Source organism: Bemisia tabaci, chromosome 2, assembly GCF_918797505.1.
Source record: "Bemisia tabaci chromosome 2, PGI_BMITA_v3".
Lineage (NCBI taxonomy): Eukaryota > Metazoa > Arthropoda > Insecta > Hemiptera > Aleyrodidae > Bemisia > Bemisia tabaci.
Window position 1 is genome coordinate 18625693 of NC_092794.1, and position 21616 is coordinate 18647308.

At 39.7% G+C, this 21616-nt stretch overlaps 1 protein-coding gene across 1 annotated transcript in view; it reads right to left on the reverse strand.

Annotated features, from left to right (window-relative positions):
• LOC109036168 (sodium-independent sulfate anion transporter) overlaps positions 1–20167 on the reverse strand; it is a 42372-nt gene extending 22205 nt beyond the window's left edge. The window contains exon 1 of the mRNA XM_019050143.2: positions 19721–20167. Coding sequence (XP_018905688.2) covers positions 19721–19742 — 22 coding nt within the window. The 5' untranslated portion in view covers positions 19743–20167. The remainder of the gene's footprint in view (positions 1–19720) is intronic.
• Positions 20168–21616: the final 1449 nt, after the last annotated feature.

Consider the following 21616-nt stretch of genomic DNA (forward strand, 5'->3'; position numbering starts at 1 on the left):
GAAACCATGAAAAAATGTGAAATTTACATTGCAATTTTGTCTTAAATTTACAGTTTTTAGCGAGTAAAATAGAAACTGTTAATGGATAATCAGGTTTTTCTTCCAAGACAAAAGAAGTTGCACAATGGGCCTGTTGCAAACTTTTGCTAGAGCAAAACTAAGAGTTGTTTCTTATAGATAATGCCTCAAAAATCACGATGAGCGCATCGGCAAACTCTGCATTGCACTCATAACTTCACAATCTGCGTAAGAAATTTGCGGTTTTTTGAGCTTCCCGCTTCAAAAACGATACTACGGCACAGGTGAACATTTTGTAAGAGGAGTCGTTCCATCGGCGGCAATAATCATCATAGCCGACGCCAATCCGCCAAAACACGTTTGATGGGACGAGATAACACCTGAACTGGATTAGACCAGATAACAATCGGTGTGTTAACGTTCATATTTTCCACGCCCGAATTGATTGACCTTGAACTCTCCTTGAATTACGCGCGGAACTGCGTGCAAGCGTCGGCCATGATGAATATCGCCGACGATGGAGCGACTCCTCTAACAAAATGTTCACCTATGCCGTAGTATCGTTTTTGAAGCGGGAAGCTTAAAAAAACGCAAATTTCTTACGCAGATTGTGAAGTTATGAGTGCATTTCAGACTTTGCCGATGCGCTCATCGTGATTTTTGAGGCATTATCTACAAGAAACAACTCTTATTTTTGCTCTAGCAAAAGTTTGCAACAGGCCCATTGTAGCAACATTGCAATGCTCCTGGTTCCTTTTTGCAAAATGCAATCCATGTTATTTTAACCAGAATTTCAGCTGCCTCCAGTGTAAGGCTTCCAAAATGCCAAAGCCTCCATCCATATATTGTCCATGAGGAAGTGTTGAATCCCCGAAAATAAAAGCTTCCACCTGTCACCAAGAGGCCGAAAGGGGGGTATTTTGTCTCTGCGCCGAACGACAGTGCGGTTGGCGCGGATCGTAGCGCCTACAAGACTGTTGGAATACTTCACGCATTGCGCGCACACCACGGTACGCGCCTATCACATATTGGCGCCTACACTACCGTGCTAAGGAGAAACGCCATATGAACCTTTAGACGTTGCCAGATTTCCTTTACTAAAAACCAAATTTACTTGAAAAATGTTGAGTTTTTTCCCCCTAATTTTTCAGATAATTTTGTTCGCAACTTGAACATACATATCCGAAAATTTCACAGAAAGATATGCATAACTTTTCTCAAAAATACATGATTTATCCGAGGAAATTTGGCAGCTTTCGATTGTTCATACGGCGTTTTTCCTTAACACGGCAGTACAAAACTGCAGGAATACTTCAAGCATTGCGCGTTCACTACGGTGCGCGAGGGTCTCTTGTCTCTGGCCTGGATCCGCCAATTGAATGCCAATCTTCTCCCTCATAATCTCTTATCGCTTGAAATCTAAGGTATCTGAAATTAGATTCCATGATTTCAGCCCTTCAGCCGACATTGTCTAGTCGCGGCTTTAAATGTCCGCTCAAAGGGACGCTGTTGGTTGCCTGCTGCGCCTCTGTGCTACGAACACGCGTCCCATCAATCAGGCAAATTGCCCGCGACGCGACGCTACCACCGCGTTGACGTCCACGTCCAACTCTTGAAATGAATATTAATGGCGAGAGTCACTCGGAAGTCGAAGAAAGTTCCAGCTGCTCATAAGTGCGCTCTGTTCAATTTTCGCGGTGCGCCTTAACTGTAGCACACTTACAGTACTATTTACGTTGGAAGCTCGCCAACAGCCTTATGACGGTCAAGCAAAACTTTTAAATCAACAGGTTTTTTGAGAATGGAAGTTCGGTAGAGGTCTAATAGATGCTATTAGTAGTGACGTCATCATTGGGATACTCCATTATATCGAATTGGGTTCAAACAATAACATTGGCATAACCTCTTTCGATGCTACGAATGCGAAAAAATAGATAGATATCGCTTTCGTGTGACGTGGCACTAATAGTGTCTATCACGTCCAGACAATTTTGTTTTGTTTTTTTTTTTTTTTTCCAGTTATTTGATGTCTTTAATCCAATTGAGGATTCTGCAATCTTGAATGAGCATCGATCGGGTTGGAAAATCTGTCTCCATCACTCGGATTCGAACCCGGGACCAATTGGTTTAGAGTCAGACGCGCTGACCGCTAGGCTAACCTGGGCGACTTTCGGCAACTTTGATTCAGTTCTCATAATGTGTGCATGATTAATTTTTCTGAGTGCTGAGCAATCCTTATTGTCGTTCTCGTTCTCTGGGCAAGAGAATACATGACTCCGTTTCAAGGTTGCAAAATTTACCCACTTGATTCAATTTTTCACGATAATATCAATGTGCACTTTCTGCCCAAACTTTTACTGATTTTTTCATGTAATTCGAAGAAAAATTGTTGAAATTCAAAATAAGCGACTCCCAATGGGTTTTAGTTGAAATTACAATTTGCGAGACGAAATTTTAAAATAATGAAAGTAACTCACCGAGGAATGGAGCTACAAAATTAAGGTAGATGCTAGATTTGGACTCCATCTCTGATGATAACTCATATGATAAGTAGTAATTTCATAATATCTTTTTAATCCAAATTGTTAGATTTTATTTATTCAACCGTTGTTTATTTTTTAAGTTTAAAAAGGCACTAATGTAATTTTTAAACTATCGAGGTGAAAACGAATAGCCGTACTCTTGTTCCCGTCGCATTTGAACGCATTTAAATCAAAAGAAACTATATCCATTGTGACATGAACCCTGTCATGCATGTATTCTTATTGCTCTCAGGGCTCATTTCGGAATGAATATAGTTCCTTGTGATTTAAATGCGTTCATTTCTTCTCGAGCAGCGTAATCGCGAAATTGAAAGTCTGCAGGCCACTTTTGCAAATCTCACTCCAATGGTGGATTTGCGGCCTGCAGCAAGGCACGTGAGGGAATTCCCGGCCAGTGATGCTAGCTCTTGGCAAAAATACGACAATTGGACGGCATTCTAGAGACGGAATCATTCAATCCTTCGTAGTTAGAACTTTACAGTTTTCATCAGCCGGTCTCAAAGAAAAAATTCGAGTATTTTTTTTTCTTGAAAGATGACAAAAAGTAAAATCCAAAAATTGATAATGCAGCAAAATGTTGATCCTTACCAGATTATGTTCAACTTTTAATCGGACCGCGTAAAAAAAAAGGAACCAAGCCACATCATCTGTTGCCAAATTGGATTGGGCGATTTAATGTTTAACACGAAAACGGTTGTACGGATTTTTGTGCAATATTTCAGTAAATTTTCTGCATATTACGAATCAAGTTCTTAAACGTTCTCAAAGGAATCCGCACGAACGTTCTCTTGTAAATAATTAAATTTCCCGGTTAAATTTAGCAATAGCGGATGTGGCTTGGTTCCTTTCTGCTAAATGCGTTGATTGGCACTTGGTTTGATACTTGGCCGTTGCGAACGATATACGACAGAACCCCGAAAGGATACGTAACTCTTACCAAAATTTGATTTCATGGACGCTAAGAAAAGAAACTCCAAAATTATGTTTTCTGTCTTCTTGTACGATTTTTTTTTTACGTAGAGTCTGAACAATCCCGGCCAACTTGGCATCGCTGCAATAATCGTTCAGTGTAAAAATGTTAAACTCCTGACTGCCCTGCGTCGACACGCTACAAGAACGAGAAATGAGTAAAAGACCGATTTATATAAATACTTCTCGGGCATATCCCTATTCTGACGTGTTAAGGAAAAACGCCGTATGAACCTCCAGGCGTTGTCAAATATCTTTTGATATTATACAAATTTATTAGGAAAGCTATGAATATTTTCCTTCTGATTTTCCAACAAAATTTCTTCGCCTTTCAATCTAAAATAACTGAAAATTTTAAGGAAAAAATGTTCAACTTATTTCTTCCAAAATAAGTGTTTTATCAGGGGACATTTAACAACATTCAAATGTTCATACGTCGTTTTTTATTCAGCACGGCAGTACTTAAAACGTCGAAAACTTCGAAAACATCGAATCAGCCACTGATTTGAATTGCATCGCAGGCTGCCTTGTTGTCACAGTTACTGGTAGGTCAACAACCCTCGGATGAATTTAAATGAGGAAGCGATGTTTTAGAGGTATTATTGCAACACTGCGTATCTCATTGGAACTCCACATTCAACCGTGAAAATTGAGCCGTTGCGTTGTAGGTAGGATTTTGACTGGCTTTTTTAGCAAACTTTTTTTCTACCTTTTTTTTTGTTAGTGATGCGTAGTAACTGCGTTATTTCCCGCCGTTTTGGCCCAGAAATACCAATTTTATGCCAATTTAATGATGCCGTTCATCTAGAGATTTTTCAGATTTTGAAGGTGGGAGTATACGAAATTTTCCCATAATTTCTGTACCAATAGCGTTCCTCCACACTTAAGTATCATTTCCCCAATCCCCATACATTTTTATCGATTACATTTTTGACACTGTAGTGCTTTTCCTTTGGGTTTCACAAATTTGTGAATGTAGTAGATATTGTCGTCAGAAAATTTGAAAGAAAAGATAAAAAGGAATGCCGGGTCAGCTTAGCGAGCGAGACAGAATTGGAGTGAAGTTTTAAACCACAACACGTCTATGAACAAACCGAGTGAAGGTGGCCAAAATTGCGGCGAGCAACTAAAACTGCTCCGAAGCCGCTCACGTTGCCTATCCGAGGTATTGAAGGCGAACTGATTGGAACGTGAACCGCTCTTATCTCCGCTTAAGAAATTTGCGCATTTTCTAGCTTCCGATTTCATTCAGTATATCGCAGCAAAGACATAATTTGACACCGATGTGTCACCCCAGTTTTTCAACTCCACGTAGAATTGAGAATGGTCGCCGTGATGCACGTGTCGCAGTTTTTCAATTGCAAACAAACCACATAACAAGCACCACCTATGGGACATCTTCAACCTGTTTTTCAAGTGGAGTCCAAAAAGTAGGAGTACTTCTTTGCTTGCTTTATTTAATTGAGGCACTTTTTCACGTTACAGCAACATTTGAGTTTTTAAGTGAAATTAAAAAACTATATTCTGTATAGCGGAAATTTTGGACACGTTGTACGGACCTGTTGAAATATGGAGCACTCAGGGCCCAAAAGGGCAGCCAACCTTCTAATACAAAAAATCTTCAAATTCCAATATCAAACCAAGATGGCCGAGGATGTTCATAAAGAAGCGTTCCTCCGCAAAAATGAGTGAATATATGTAAAAACTAAGTCAACTATACGCGTTTACGGAACGATGGGCTGCAGCAATTGTGATAATAAATCACTCTGGATAATTTGAATTCATAGGTCGGTTGCCTTTTTGAGCCCGGAAAGCTCCATGACCTAATCTTAAAATTATCGCCTTGTCCCTACTCTCCTTATATCGTCACAAAGTATCACAAGCGCCATGCGACATTTAAAAATTTCTGCCGCCATTTTATTTTTTTCCTGGGGAAATTGTTCAACGAAGCTGTCCAAAAATTTCACCGAATTTTCCTCGTGCTGCCGATAAAATTCGGTGTAATTTTCAAACATATTCAACCGACAATTCCTCAGTAAAATAATAAAATGGCGGCGGAAATTTTGAAACGTCGCATGGTGCTTTTGATACTTAAACCGGAAAGTGACGATATAGTTACTCTACATACAACTACGTTGCAGACTTCTCCCTCACCGGTAAGTCTCATGGGCAGGCGTCGTGCATGTGCAGGAAACACGATGACCATTGTGTAACCGTTTTCGCACGGGCCCTCTGATTATCCTCTGAGCTGGGCATTGTCTACGTCCGCAGGTACATGATCGAATCAATTTGTGCAGCTGCGTGCCTGCAAACGCTGATAAACGATCGCAAATGAATTAAATTAATGAGTAGCCCATCTCTCCCTCGCTCTGACGCAACTATCGATCGTGACTTCGCGCTAAAAATTTTCCGACCGCGTGGGTAGCCAGAATTCTCGGTAGCCGCTTTACCATGAGCACCCATAACGTTCAGAACGTACCCCATCGGTATTCGAATGGCTCGCTCACAGTGGCGTGGCGTCAATTGCGATATATCGATTGTTATGCCATTTAAACCTATGGTAAAAAATCGATTATTAAGGTGTGCGCTGCAAACACCCTGTTTATCGATCCTTTTTCAAAGGTTTTAATGACATAACAATCGATGTATCGCAATTCAAGCCACGCCACTGCTCGCTCATCTATCTAGTCACGATCCACGCGTGAATTTTCCCTGTTATCGAATGTGAGAGCACGTGGCGCACAATGAAGCGAATCAATAGGGGAGGTCGGACAAAACATGGAAACTTTTAAAGCTCATAACTCCGTTCATACAAAACTTTGAGGTTTTAAAAGTATTTCTGTTGGTTTCCTCGTGAAATTTTCGTCTCGAAGCATCCCTTCAAATTGAAATTAAGACTAATTAAACATCAAAATTTACAGTTTTAGTTGAAATTTCCCTCACCGACTTCTCTGATTGGCTCGATTCTCAGTGCGGCGCGGCGCGGCGTCGCGAACATGCAAAAATCAACCACCTTCTTTTCATCAATTCGTCTGGCGCTTAGGTTGAAGGGTTCAAATTCGCTGAAACTAGTTGCGCAAATTGATGGTTAAATTACGGAACCACATATATATCTCCAAGCAAAAATCCGATTGAATCAAGAGTATTTTTTCTTGTCAATGTTTTCAAAAGTCTGGACTCTAGATCCAATGTGTTTTTTTTTTTTTTTTCCAGTGCGGAGACCCGGCCATCCGATGTGAACAAAGAGGATAAGAATTACTACGTATTCCACACCGCCATTTCGAATCGAACATGTATCGAAAAAGTGACCGAAGCTCGGCGCACACCGGGCTCGGAACTCGTCGTCCAGGACATGGTCCCAGCTCTCCCATTCACATTACGACTCTACATATCGACGGTGAAACTACCAAACCACGTATCTCGTTTGCGGTGTTTAAAAATCTACGCTCACATTTTATTTTTTTGAAGTAGACCAAATCAATATCATTCCTTGAAATTTTCACGGAATTTTCTCCGCACAAAGAGGAAAAATCACAGAAATTTTCAAGACTGGATGTTAAGTAGTTTTTCATTTAAAAAATAAAGTATGACAGGAAGTCTGCGACGTCGCAAACCGAGATACGTGGTTTGGTAGTTTCACCGTCGATATGTGCTCTATATGCGAAAAATTCAAGTGGATCCAGTCGCGAAAATCCTGTAGAAACGTCGAATTCCGATATTCTGCGCTTATCTATGAGCTCAGCCACCACCGACGTCGATCCTGCGACACGTGCAAGAGACCGACCAATTTGGATGCTCAAGAAGTCATGAAAGGAACAATCCACGATAAAGTGTTCGTGATACCCGGAAGCAGAGACGGAATCCGGCGCAGCGATTGGACGAAATTCGAACTAATGAACGAGAGACACGCTCCGTTGTCGGTACGTCTATGACAATCACAGTGAGGTTTGTTTGAACCGCATGGTCCGCGGTGTTCGCACGCTAATTCCAAGGTGAAGGACGACTGCGGAGAAATGATGTTGCAAGAGCGGATACTACTGATTAGTGGATTATTTTAAGAGGCTCCCAACGATATTAACTGACCGCGCGGAGAGAGCTTGAGAAAATGTCCTCAGCTCAGAGGCGGAAAAAGAACAGGAGAGGAGAGTGCGCTGTGCTGCCGTTTTTGCCGAATTAAAGTACAAAGAATCACCCCCATGGATGTGCCAAAATCCCCCTGATGTCTACTGACAATAAACAAATCTCAATGTTTAAAAACTTATGTCTTAGATTAGAGATAGCTTAGGATGGCTATAGATGGCTATAGATGGCTTAGATTCCTAAGTTACTGAATAATCAGGAAAAGAAACCAAATAAACTGAAAAAAAAAAAAAACAACCAGTGGCTGTGCAGCCCACCCCCCTAACGAGTGCCTCACGGCGCAGATCGGAGGTAGCTCTGGACTTCATGCAATCCAGCGGGGGCTGATCATTGAAATGGGCCTGCTGCACGATTTGTTTTATTACTTGTATCAAACAAGACAAGAGTAGACAAGAGTAGAATAGTATACAAGTAGTGGTAGAGTGTCTTGTAGACAAGAGTGGCGATTAGGTGTCGCAGAGCGCCAGGGCGCACTGCAGAAACGACTTGAATGTACATTATGTATCACAACAACTAAGGATCCTGATTTCACAGGAATTTTCCCAGAGTTGCTTGACCGCCGGAAGCCCCTAAAATTCCAATTCAAAATGCCCAAAAATTCGGATTTTCAAAACGGTCACTTTTACGCGGGACGGGTCCGCGGTACTTTCAAGACGTCACAGTACACGACAAACCAGGTTTCATCGTTTACAACGTATTTCTCCGTAAGGCATTGGCAGCCGCTTGATGAAGAGATCAGGTTTAATGCCTGGTTAATTGCCTGCAACGTATGCAACGGACGTATCATTCAAATTCACGAGGGGAACACCGTGAAATCAGAACTTTGCGTAACTTATAAGTAGCACATCACACAAGATTTTTGGCGCGTATACGTAGTATACCGCCTTTGCGATCGTTTCGAACCCTGCTCGATACAATAACCGAGTCCCTTAGTTCCTTACCGAAAAGTGACTACCGCGAACTTTTGAGATTTTCCAAAGCGTGTAAAAAGTTTATTTTATCCATCAATAATTATGATTTAAAGTTGTTTCTCATTCTGGGGGTCGCTAGTTTATGTGCAGTGAATACCAAGAGTCTACGTTACTTGGTTTTTTTAAAAAAAGCCTAAGAATGCGACGCGCTGATTTAAAATATGCATATATAAGCAGAATCAAGCGAATTGATTCGAGGATGGCTGAGCAGGTCGGCACTCTCGGAATGAGAATCTAACTCCTCCGTTTTGTTCAAAACGTTGCTTTGACAGATCTGTAACCTCGGTTAAACTGTTCAAAAGTTGGTACCCGTGCTCTGAAAAACCCAAATAAGCCAAGTTCGTGTAACTATGGTGTCATTGCCTCGACCGGGCTGTGCTGTGTTGCCAATTGTTGGAGGATAGGTTACTTGCCCGGTGGTGGCTACCGCCACTCATGATAGTGCAATCTGTGTAAGTGCAATCTGTGATGAGCCTCGAGACTCATTAGACCATTAGCTAAACGTGGCTCATACAGGAATCCACTTACCCCTCTCTTTCCCACGCTCCTGATCACTGCGTCGGCGTCTCGACGAACAATACGAAAAACAACAGAAAAAGCAACTAAATTTGAGCTCAACTTAAGTAAGCTAAAATTCAATGGTATCTAAATAATATGGAATAATTCTAAGATAAAATTTGTTAAACTCAATTTATGTTTTAATTTTTGCATCTATATATAATACACACCTTATATATAAATATCAAAGATTAAAATGCAAAAATGATAATAGACAACCATTTTTTCCATTTAGTAAAATATAGTCCATGACCTCTTTTAATCGCATTAAACTTACAAAGACTTGGCTAATGACGGTCGCCAAGCGAGGCCGGATCCTCAGCCCCTCGCCCAATTACTTACGCTTCATTAACCATTTCACCGTCACGCTAGGATTCGTCCAATTTAAAAAAAAAAAATTGTTTCGCGAGTTTTTAGCAATTTTTTCCTTACTTTCCGTTAAAACACGAATTAAAAGAGGTCTCATTCATAAAAATCGGCCAATTAGAAGAGAAGTTACAGTATTTGAAATCCGAAGAAATCAACAAAACTTCTCCAAACAAAAAATAAAATGAAGGGGGAAAAAAGAAATGTATAAATTACAATTTAATATGATTGACCTCAGAATTTGACAAGCAATTCAATTATAAAAAGGAGAAAAAATTGAGTGAAATTACAAAAAATTAGCCTCTTGCAAGGGGCTTTCTTGTATGAGTTTTGACCTGAAGACAAGTAAATCCCGTTATATTATTAAAACGAAATTGACTCCATAGTTTAATGCCTTAGTTTCTTGAATACGATTATTTTAAGCACTCGAAAATTTATACCAGCAATTTTACCCATGGAGTGATTTCCTGAGAGCTGATAATATCACGAATTTCTCATAGAGCCCTTCAAAAATGGCTTGCTTTTTGGGCAGCCGATTCGGCCATCAAACCGGGGTTTAAATGGAAGCTGATAATACACTGAAAAAAATGAGTTAGCGTCAGATGACTAAAAATGGTTTCTATACACTAACTCAAATTGTGTGATTTGGACACACATGATTTTTGGTTTCTGTACACTAACCACTATTAGTGCTGGAAACTAATTCCGCTACTCTAATTCGCATTCGGTAGGGTTGGGTCAACCTAACCTCAAAACTGAGAGAGGAGAAAACGGCTTAGCGAATGATAACTGGACAATACTTTCAGGAAAAGAAGATTTCTTAAAAGATGAGAGGTAAAAATCAACTGACCGGTTCCAAATGAACGACAGAGGAAAGGAATATCCCATAGGTATGTGCAAGTAGACAGAATTATCCTTTAGAGAGACACACACTCACACATGAAACGGTAGCGAATGTTCACACTGAATAAACATATCTCGTCCGAACACTTGAGATATTCTTTTGAAATTACGGGAGAACACGAACTATAGAAGTAAGCAGTAAGTTCACAGATTTTCGTAAAATATAAACTGAACGCGGAACGCTTTAATCGCAATTTAATACAGAAGATTGACGACTCCAACGAATATCATGCTTGTTTACGTTTTGAATCGAACAGACGATTTCTAACCTTAACAGGTTTATTTATGTTGCTTTCGAACGTTTTCAAGAAAGAGAGGACACTATAAATCATACCGGGAGTATTTACATTGTCAAACGAGCCCGAAATTTCACATTTTAATTGATTTTCACGAGCTGACGCGATTGAGGCTGTTGTACCGACGCCACTTTTTCGAAACTAAATAAATGTAACGGACAATGTGGCAGTTAGTGTTGAGGGCGAATTAGTTTGACCCGAAGGTGAATTTGTCTTACCACAGCGCTAATTTTACAGCTAGTGCTGTTTTCCAATTCTGGTTCGCGCTCTAGTAAAGTCAAGTCAGCGTATGAAGCGAATTGATTGGTGCTTCAGTACAATAAATTAGTTCTGAAGCCTAATTTTGATTCTACTTGGCGAGAACTTACCAAATTAGTTCTCAACGCTAACTACTTTTTTTTCAGTGTAACACAAAGCTCTGAGAAAAATTTTGAGATGAGTATAGGAACGGTTTGTAAATTACGAGGAGAGGCGGGCATTCTGTTCAGCATATCGATACATAAGTATTTTCACACGTAGAATTTAATTTTCACGTCAGAGAGTCGACATATTTTGATTTTTTTATTTTATACGGAAAATTTATGGTTTTTCGGGATTGAAATTACTTACAATTGTTTCATGAAAAATGAATGCACCCAAAATGACTATAGCATTTTGACTTTCACATACGTGCACTCACTAAATTGATTGGTAAATTCAAAGAGTGGGTACATCGACCTGGTATATCAAGTTTCTGCGATTTTTTACGGCAAATCGGTAGATTTTCGGGATGTGGATTGCTTACTTTCAATTCATGAATGAATAAAGCATGGGCATGGTTGAGCTTCTTTGCATGAAAAGACGTTTAAAATAACAAAATCAAGACATATTTAAGACAATGGACCACTAGACAAGGTACGATTTTAGGCATTCTGATACATGTTTCTTGACCAGAATTTCACGTAAAACACGATTCGCGCAACGAAAATTACCGAAATCAACTCCCAAAATAAGCCCCAAAATACCTTTAAATCGACTTTATCTTCTAGGAGTTCGACAGAATTTTTCCTTTCTTCGCTTAAATTTTTCCGTAGCACTTTTCTTCAAGAATCTGAAAAGATTTTGCTTGAGGCAGATCAAAAAACTTAAATTTGTTCGAATAGCTTTCTAGATTCACAATACACGGTCTCGTGAAGGTGCGTCGTTGACCTTGCAGTGTTGGATCGTGAATTCTCTTGTTGTGCTGCTTGCCTTTTTTGAAATCTCTGTAAATGAAAACTAAAGGGGTTGATATGTGCGAGTTAATGACGCGCCTTATCAACACATTGTGTTGGAGTTCACTGCTTGTTTTTTTTTGTTTTTTGTTTTTTTTGTTTTTTTTTTTTTTTAATCTTTTACACTTGTTTCATTATGTTGGTGTATTCGAATGAGATTAACCGAAAAACGAATTCACATATTACTTGCATAATATTGATCCATATTCTGAATAATTTTCGTGTTAGTGATCAGAGCACTGACCAGAGAAGCGGACTCAAAAACCTGTTTCCTGCCCTGATCACCATTCTGTAGGAGGTGGGACCAATACCCACCTTCGTGGCCATAGGTATATTACTAGAGGCTCCGCCTGGGCCGTTAAACGCACTTGGTAATAAAAACCCATGCGTTAACAAACAAGACCAGAGTAGCCATTGGTCAATGACTTCACCGGGGGTATTTCGCTCACACACCACTCCTCCACCTGTGGTGTCTCGGTTTGTTTGGGTTTTTCTTAATTATCATATTAATCTCTTATTTTGCATGAGTCAGGGTTTAGGAGCGTTATCTGCGGGCAAAAACTTTCAAGGAATAAGTCTGACGGGTTATGGATCACCGCGGCGTGTTGGTTTTTTAGTTACCCCCTCCTTTCCCCCCCCCCCCCCCATCGCGGCTTGGACACCCTCATTTCCCGGGGAATCCCGGTTTGGACGCAGAGGTAAATAAACCGATGAGACCGGCGCAAAAAACCGGTGTCTCTTGGTGTCAAGCGGTGAGATGCCGCATGGCTCCCTCCCAAATGGTTTTACCGCCTGCGAAAAGTTTCGCAACGCGTTGCCTTTTAGGCCTGAGAAATTTCTAGGGTGGATGAACGTAGGATTGACCGAGTAAAAGGTATTAAGAGTAAAAAAAGTATTATTTCTACAGTACAGTTTTATCAGCAATATTTGAAAACTTCAGATCTCTACTGCACAAAGCTTTTTAATAATTTCTTAATTGAGGAGTTTTTCGGAACAAGGGCGTATAAGACTTGCAATACTGCTAAAATTGTGCAACATAGTGTATCGTTTCCAGTTGAACAGTTTGAAAGCCCTGCAAGCATTTTTTTGTGAAAAAAAAAATGTTATAATTTTGATTTATTTTCCTGTGAAAATAATTACATGTATGCGTAACTTGGTTCCCTGCAAACTGTATACAACGTCGCACAATCTTAACAATCGTGAGTCTTATTCGCCCTTGTTTTAAAGAACTCCTCAATTTCGAACTTGATCCTCACCGGTGAATTTCATAAGAGTTAATGGCAGAAAGGGAAAGTCAGTTTTCCTCTGAGAGCAAATACTTTGTCAAATTTGGATTTGCCTCTTTTGCATCGCCATGAAAAAAAGTATTACATGTGCATATCATTAGATCTTATTTTAGTTTCGTAAGTTATACTTACAATGTTAAAAAAAAATACCTAGAAGGACAATCCGACGTGTTTTTGCGTACAGTAAAAGCGGTATTGTATACTTCGAAAACATGATGGACGAACGTTATTTATGGACATAGGTGTTTCCTTAGACACTTCGAAACCGTCTCATGAGATACATGTGCGCACAAAAAATGAAACAAAAAGTAACAAAAAAACATAGGCACACACCTTGATCTCGGAGGGTGGAAAAATCATGGCATGCACTAACAGGAGGATGACGGAATTTATTAGGTTTTTAAATCGGTAATGTCTCCATTTTACGAATTGCATTTTACTTGTATCTGCGATTTATCACCGGAAACATACTACACGCACGAATGAAACAACGTGTGTACATCCATGTGGATATACTCTCGTCTATTGACATCATACATTTATTATAAAGGAGTATTATGTTACGTTTCGTAAATTAGATAGTGGGTGTTTCAATCAAGTTTTATAAAGTATGCATCTTATCAATTAATGAGGTAGCAACAAAATATTAAGTCTTCAATGACAGCGTAATCTGCACCGGGGAACAATGGAGTACGGACCGAGACCGACATGATTTGACGCACTAAATCTTATCCTTAACTGCATTTTTTTTTTCCGTTTGCGGAATAATTATTTCAAAAATTAATTTTCTCGTAAGAATGAATGAAATCGTATTTTTTTTATATATTTTCGGATTTCCTATCGGAGTTTTATCACTGGAACACAGATGTTATGGACGTAGTTAACTTGGGTGTTATATAGGTATGTAACACTGCACAATGTATTTAAAAAAAAAAAAAAAAAAAAAAAAAAAAAAAGATAAAAGAAATGGTACCCCAGCAATTTGAAATTTTAAGGAGAATAAAGCGCATGAAAACACGCAGGATTCAAAATGCATACATTCAACACATATATTGGCAACCTCAGCTTAGGTTTGATTGGCTAGACGGTAATTCTCTGCGGTTTTACACAGCTCCTGTTTAGCACTTAATCAGAGATGAATTTCATAATACCGCCGACCGTGATAGCGAAGTGCATGCTGGGATGAACCTCGAGACACGTAAAAGCATGTGCTAAGCATGGCTCACACAGAAATGCACCTACTGCTCTCTTTGCTATCACCACAGAATATCCGAGCTAACCGTGGTGTTGTCACCGAGTAAATGAGATATTCCCATGAGACGGAATTTCAAGTATTTTTCATGCGATATTTGACAGATTTGGCTGACAGCATCGTCAATACTTACAAACAGTTGCGAGCTTAACGTTGTGGTTGTAGTCAGTCAAATCGATGCTTTTAGCAGCCGAACGTATTTCTGCCAACCGGAACTATGTGCATTAAGACATGAGCCCTGAGACCCATAAGAATATGTGCATACCAGGGCTCACGTCATAATGCACATAATTCCGTTTAATGGAAATACGTCCAATTTTTTCGATATTTTTTTATTCTTGTAAAGGGATTGCTTACAGTAAAATTCCTTTACTTTGATGTTTATCACTCTTGAAGGGTTTACGAATCGAAAATTTGCGATCATTTAATCATATTGATGCTCTTATAGAAAAGGCAAAATGTCGTATGTAGGGAACATAAGAGAGACATTTGAACACGAAGAGTCTGTCGTTCGCCTCCCTTTGAAAAAAGTATATTCAGGTTTCAACAGTAGCGTGGCGTGCTTTGCGATACGTCGATAGATCTGTCTATTAAACCTCTGGGAAAAGATTGATCATCAGAGGCTTCGCAGCGAACACCTTAAAAATCGATTATTTATCATTAATTCTAATGGAAATCTAGAGAAATTCGATTTCATGCTTCAATCGCCACTGGGTCCTGATCTGGTACTCGACATAAAGGGCTGAGAATAAAGTGCCATACTGAGGTCAATTAAGGCTCAAAAAGCCTGCAGTATGAAAAAATTGAGAAAAAAGAAAGCGGGCGAAAATAAAAAAATAGTCGAATTTTTACCTGGATTTTTCATTGATAATTTTGAAGGAGCTTATGCTCAAAATATGTACATTTATGAAGAGGAGGAGTAACGTGATTAATGGTGTTTTTTTTTTCTTTTTTAAGGAACGTTGTGAAGATTCTCACTGAAAGTACTGAAATTTGAAGATTTGTTTTTTCTCTAGATGTGCGTGATAAAAATAATCGTAGTAATGACAAGAGGCAATTGGGTCCAAAATTGGAGTCCGAAACTTCACAGCATAACTCTTCACTTTTTTCCCCTAAATTTGATTTGTTTTTGTTGTTGTTGCAAAGAAGTGAAAAAAAAGTAATTTTAACGTGTGCCTATTTAAACCACAAGGCATGTAAAAAGAGTTCGGAGCAATAAAAGGACGTTCCTGTGGTGAACTTCGACACATCGTAAGTCAAACTTACAGCTTTGCACTTTTAAGGTCGTTGCATCTGTAACTAGGTGCAGATTAAAACGTGGCCTCTAAACCTACATTTTATTAATTGAATCTCGATTATTTCTCCGATTTGTTTCTATTTTATGTCGTTGTGTCTTCAGATAAAACCACTACCTACCTATATGTAGAGATACAGAGAATGTGAGGAAAATGAACACAAGAAGCTGGAAACTTTAGTTTCATGTTTAAAAAATTACAACATTGTTTGTTTGCAAACTACCTCAGTTCCAAGACGCGGTGGCGAGACCTTCAAAGAGAGAAGATAAGGATATTTCCCTTTCATTGCAGCTGAAACCATCGTAATGCTCTTTCTCTCATTTGTTTATTTTTTTTCTTTTTTGTTTTACTTCCTGTATTGGCCCTTCATTCATTGCAAGGCGACGTTACAATATTTGTGAAATTCTGAGGTCCAGCGCGTTGCTATCCTTAAAGGTTTGCGCGGAAACGCTAAGTCGCTCACCAAATCATCTTACAATGCAGTAAACATATTTTTTCCTGGTAGAAATCGAAAGAAATTGATTCCTATTCACTACCGCAAAAAGTCGATTCACTTGTCACCGCCACTCATTTGAATGATCTCTGGGAATCAGTGGCGTGGCGTGCTTTGCGATATATCGATTGATCTGCCATTTAAACCGAGGGAAAGAATCGATTATCAGGGTGTTCGCAACGGACACCTTAATAATCGCTTCTTTACCATAGCTTCAAATAGGGAAATATCGATAATCGACCATTCACGCCACGCCACTGCTGGGAATTAACGCGATTTGCGCTTTCCTTAAATGGCGAGCACCCAAACTTGGATCCATCTACGATCATGCTAATTTTTTACTGATCTCGCGAAGAGTTCAAAGACTGCGGGATAAAATGTAGGTAATGAGAGTGTAGATGTTATTTCCAAGGTTTGTGGGATTTACCACTCTGCTATCTCGAGTGCGTTATTCAAATTAAGAATCAGACATTTCGATTTGCTTTTGCTGTACACCTATTTTATCTTTGTCTTTTCCAATCTCTACCGATGTTTTCCTCCTTCTTTTCCTTGCTTCGCCTGTGCACTCACAAGAATCCAAATGGATCCAAATGAATCCAAGAATCCATATATAAGTACAAACAACGTGCTTTCACGCAAAATTTTTGCCAGGACAAAATAATGAAAAGTTTTTTCTGTGAAAAATAGCCCCATTGGTGTGATCTGTTTTACTCCGTGTTGACCTGCGTTGATTTTGTCTGCAATACGAGCTTTGGCGATCCTCACGACGAAGATTCACCTTTTCATCTTTTCACCGATTTTTTTAAACCCACAAGTTTAGTGCGACTCAACAATCGTCCAGAAGTTTGGTGTGTCAATCGGCTTTCTATAATTTAACGTTTTGAAAATTTCATTTATTGCAAGACTTCACTAGAATGTTACTTAAAATTTACCACTCAAGAAAAGTCAGTCATGAATTGAAAATGTTGCATAAAATTGTGGCCCTCTCCTTTCCTCTACATTTACTCTTCTTTTTCTCTCTTTTTTTTGTTTAAAAAAATATTACTAATGCAAACCCGCGTGAGAAACCGACACCTACAAGTTTTATCGAAATCTGAAATTTTCGAAGGGATTCCACATTTAACTTTTGGCAGATTCCGTGGCGTATCTCAATTTGAGGCACGAGACTTGTTAGTTCGAATACTTATTAGATCGACATCAACCCAAATCGTCTTGCAACAAGTTTAAATGCAAAGATCACTCTCGCACGAAAGATCGCTGGTCTGTGAACCACCTTAAACAACGGGGCGACGCGCTCAAGATCAAATCTTTTTTACTCTATAACTCAATGCCTCGATAAAAAACTTTCAAAGTTTGTATCAGTGGTAACTACGTGGGGGAAAACACAAGGGTCCGAGTAAAGATAGACACTCACGTCATCGTCAAAACAAGGAAAATGTCTTTAATTCGTTTAAATATTTAAAAAATCATCACGTTCAATCAAATGGTAAAATCGATTTAGACTTTTTGTAGGCCTTCAGGAGTTTGCCATCTTGGGAACATGGACCAAACGACTCGCGACATTCTGGTAAATATTCCGGAGTATTTTGCGTCGGACAATTCAAATTCCAATTTTTTGACCTAATTTGTGGAGATCGTTTTCCTGAAGAATTTGCTTTCATGCTCTCGGGTACCTATTCTGCCGAGCTAAGAAAAAACGTCGCATGAACACTCGGAATTTGCCAAATTTCTCCGAATAGAACATGTATCTCTGACGGAAATTGTATATATTTTTTCTGAAAATTTTCAGATATTTTAGATTCAATTGCGAACAAATTTTTTTGAAAAATTTGATGATAAGTATTTATCATCGTCCCGGTACATTCGACTTTTACCGAAGGAAATGTCGGCTACATCTGAGGTCTCATATGGCGTTCTTTCTTAGCACGGCAGTATACCCACGGACACTCTTAGTCATTGACTTAGCCGAGTGCAAATATATTTTTGACAGTTAATGACGTCTCTCATTTTTAATGCTCTCCATTGTCACGAATTGTGCTATGAGTCAGATGATGATTCTTTACATGCTTGTGATTATGAGATTGAATATGAAAAAAATAAAAAATCACAAAACGCGGGAAACACTCGCCGGTGCGGTCAAAGAAAATCGGATTGAATCAGTCAAGAGATAATGACATGTGCATTTCTCATATAGTGATGAGCAAAATTAATGCAAATTCGTCATTTTGCAAGCTGATTTACTTTGCTTACATCCGTGACGCCTTATGAAATATCAATCACAGGTCGCATAGAGGAGGAAGACCGGCTGTCTCTACACTATATTCACATGCTGTAGGAGAGAAACTTTTTGTGTCAGTGATAAGTCCCCTCATGGGACGTTACATTCCTCCAGCAATGATGCTATACGTACTTCATTTAAACTAACACATGTCAACACTTGCATGCACAACTGTACAGCGTAATCACTTTCATCGACTGTGTGATTGAGAAAAGTCGGTGCGTGTTGATTACCTGGCTAGTTAGCTAGTTTATGAATACATGGAGAACTTGAATGGTGACCAAAGGTCAAAAAATATTCGAAAACCGCAAATGGTGGGCTTTTTGAGGGGAGGAAGGATAATATGCAGTTACGAGTGATGACCCCCCCCCCCCTCTCAAACTTCAATTCTCATGATTTTGGGTAGCTAAAGTACAAATTGACAGAGAAACTACAAGAGGACACGCAAGCATTGCAGTGTTTCAAAATACCCTCTCATATTTTATTTTTTCGTGGAAATAATACTAGACTTCTATGTACAAAATTTTCAGCGGATATCCTTGAAAAAGCAAACTTTTCCACAAGATTGTGTGTAATCATGCATGTAATTGCGACGTCGCAGGCCTCCTGTCGTATTTTATTTTTTCTTTGAAAAACCAGTCAACGTTGTTTCTTGAAAACTATCTTAATGTTTTTCTCTGTCGGCAGAATTTTCTGTTTAAATTCAGTCACACTGTTGGCTTATTTCTCTTCGAGAAAACAAAATAGATACGGAAATTTTGAAACACCGCAATGGAGATACGTGGTCTCGCAATTTAGCCATCGACATACTTGGACCGATTTTAACAGAAACGCACCAAGTGTCATCGAGTTTAAGCCGAGAAAAAGGGGTTCGAATTTGTATTCCTGCATAGGCACCAATGTTAGGACTAATTTTTGAGACTGCTTTCATGTTCAAAATATTTTATCTTAACTTCACATCATAAAAAGGAGAAAATTTACGATTAATTTTGTTCAAAATTGGATGCTCTAAACTTATTTATTTCCAATTCCAAAAAGCAACTTGATGTGTTTTTGCTCAATTCGGTCCATTCAGATGTTAGCAGAGACGATAACTCACCTGCTTTGCCACAAATTTTCATATCCAAAAAGAAAACGCCAACCTTGGCATGCCGTCTCGACCGTGCAGAAACACCCCTTAGCTCCCCCACTCTACGTGTACAACAAATTTACAAAAACATACGTCGAATTAAATTTTACAATTTTCACGAACTAAGAGAAATTTTCCAAAAATGCGCGCGAAAGTACGTATTCCGAACTATTCAAGCTTTAAAAGTGAAAACCCGTGCGGAGTACTGATTCACAGAGGCACTGATCCGCGGCGCGGGGCTGGTTCGATCGGTGGTGTAAACAAAACTGATCGGCCGACCAGGAGGAAACTTGGCCGGCCGGTCCGGTTTACGCCGCGACGCACAATGGATCGAGTCAATAGGAGCGGTCGGACCACATTTAGAAACTTTGAACGCATATAACTCCGTTTATACAAAACTTTGAGGTTCTAAAAGTAGTTCCATTGATTTCCTCGTGAAATTGTCTTCCATGATCACCCCTGGAAATTTAAAATGTGACGGAATAAACACCAAAATTTGCAGTTTTAGTAAAAAATGTCAGGCCCGTCCTCTCTGATTGGCTCGATCCACTGTGCGACGCGGGCAATTGCCTCCTTCCTCCCGACTTCCCAAGCGCGCTGACCGACGCGACGCAACGCCGCACCGGTCACGCCGCCGGCTGGGGAACTTCGCCAACTGACCCACGGCACACGCCAATTTGTCAGAGGAAAATTCGAGTCGCCAGAAAAACCAAATTCGTCACGTCCTTGATCTTCAGGTATTTCGGATTCGCAACTGCTGAAATCCCCGGTCTGGAAAAAATTACATTCATCGTTTTGCCGTCTCACTGAGTTCTTTCCTAAGGGTCTCCGTGAGACCCTTAGGACAGAGCTCAGGAAGCGATCTCTGAATTATATTATTTCTGAACACGACATATATTTGGTTGTAACCCCTAAATACAACTATTCGTGCTTGATGGATGTTCGTGTTGCATACACACGAAATTGAAAGCACTGGATTTTTAGCCCCGCTTAACAGGATGCACCGTCTCCTTCTGGGCGAAATGTCGCGCCGATGGGCCAGGCCTCTAAAATGTAATGTCTCTGTTTCTGTGGAGCGTGAGAAAATTGTGAAGTTTTCTTTACAAAAAAATATAGTACTTCTACAGGAATGATATGACCACTGCATGGGTATTATGGAGACTCTGAGGGTCCAAAAAAATGACGGTTACTCAGATGGGAGGAGTTGGGTGCGGCTGAGAAGGGGCTGTTGCCGCAAACCTTTGACGTTTATGACATGTTATACCTGTTACCAACTTTAACATAGTACGAATTTGAGCTAAAAAGACGTTTCCAAATGCAAAGTACGATATTGGGCTCAAAACTAAGTAAATACGTCTACCTTCGTGGTTTAAGTAAGTGTCATGGCCATGTAGGCAACCTCACCATCTGAACTTGTGAATGGTCTGCATGTGAAATCTGCCATTTTTTTGGATCCTAAGAGCTTCATAAGGCCTACGATGGCTGAGTCAATCACGAGAGGAATGGCCATACTCTGAGTTTGAAGGTACTCTACATGAGACCCGGTGTCCATACTCTCTTTCTGAAAAGGTACTCTAAGAGTTCGTATTCGATACATCAAACAGTTGAGATTGTATCGATATCGATGGATTCAACATGTAAACATAGCCCCAAAAGTCACTTTAGAAATCTGGGGGAACGGGTCTTTTGTGATAAATGTTTTATTCTTTTGAGTATCAAATGGACGTATTTCTATGGGTGCGTTCTAGAATTCATCTTTTTGTGTAGCGATTCAATCCAAATCCATCCAAGCGTTCCTAGGTCCCGTGATTCCATCCATGTTCCACTCGGGGTGATGCATCCAAGCGTTCTTGGAACTCGGAGTGA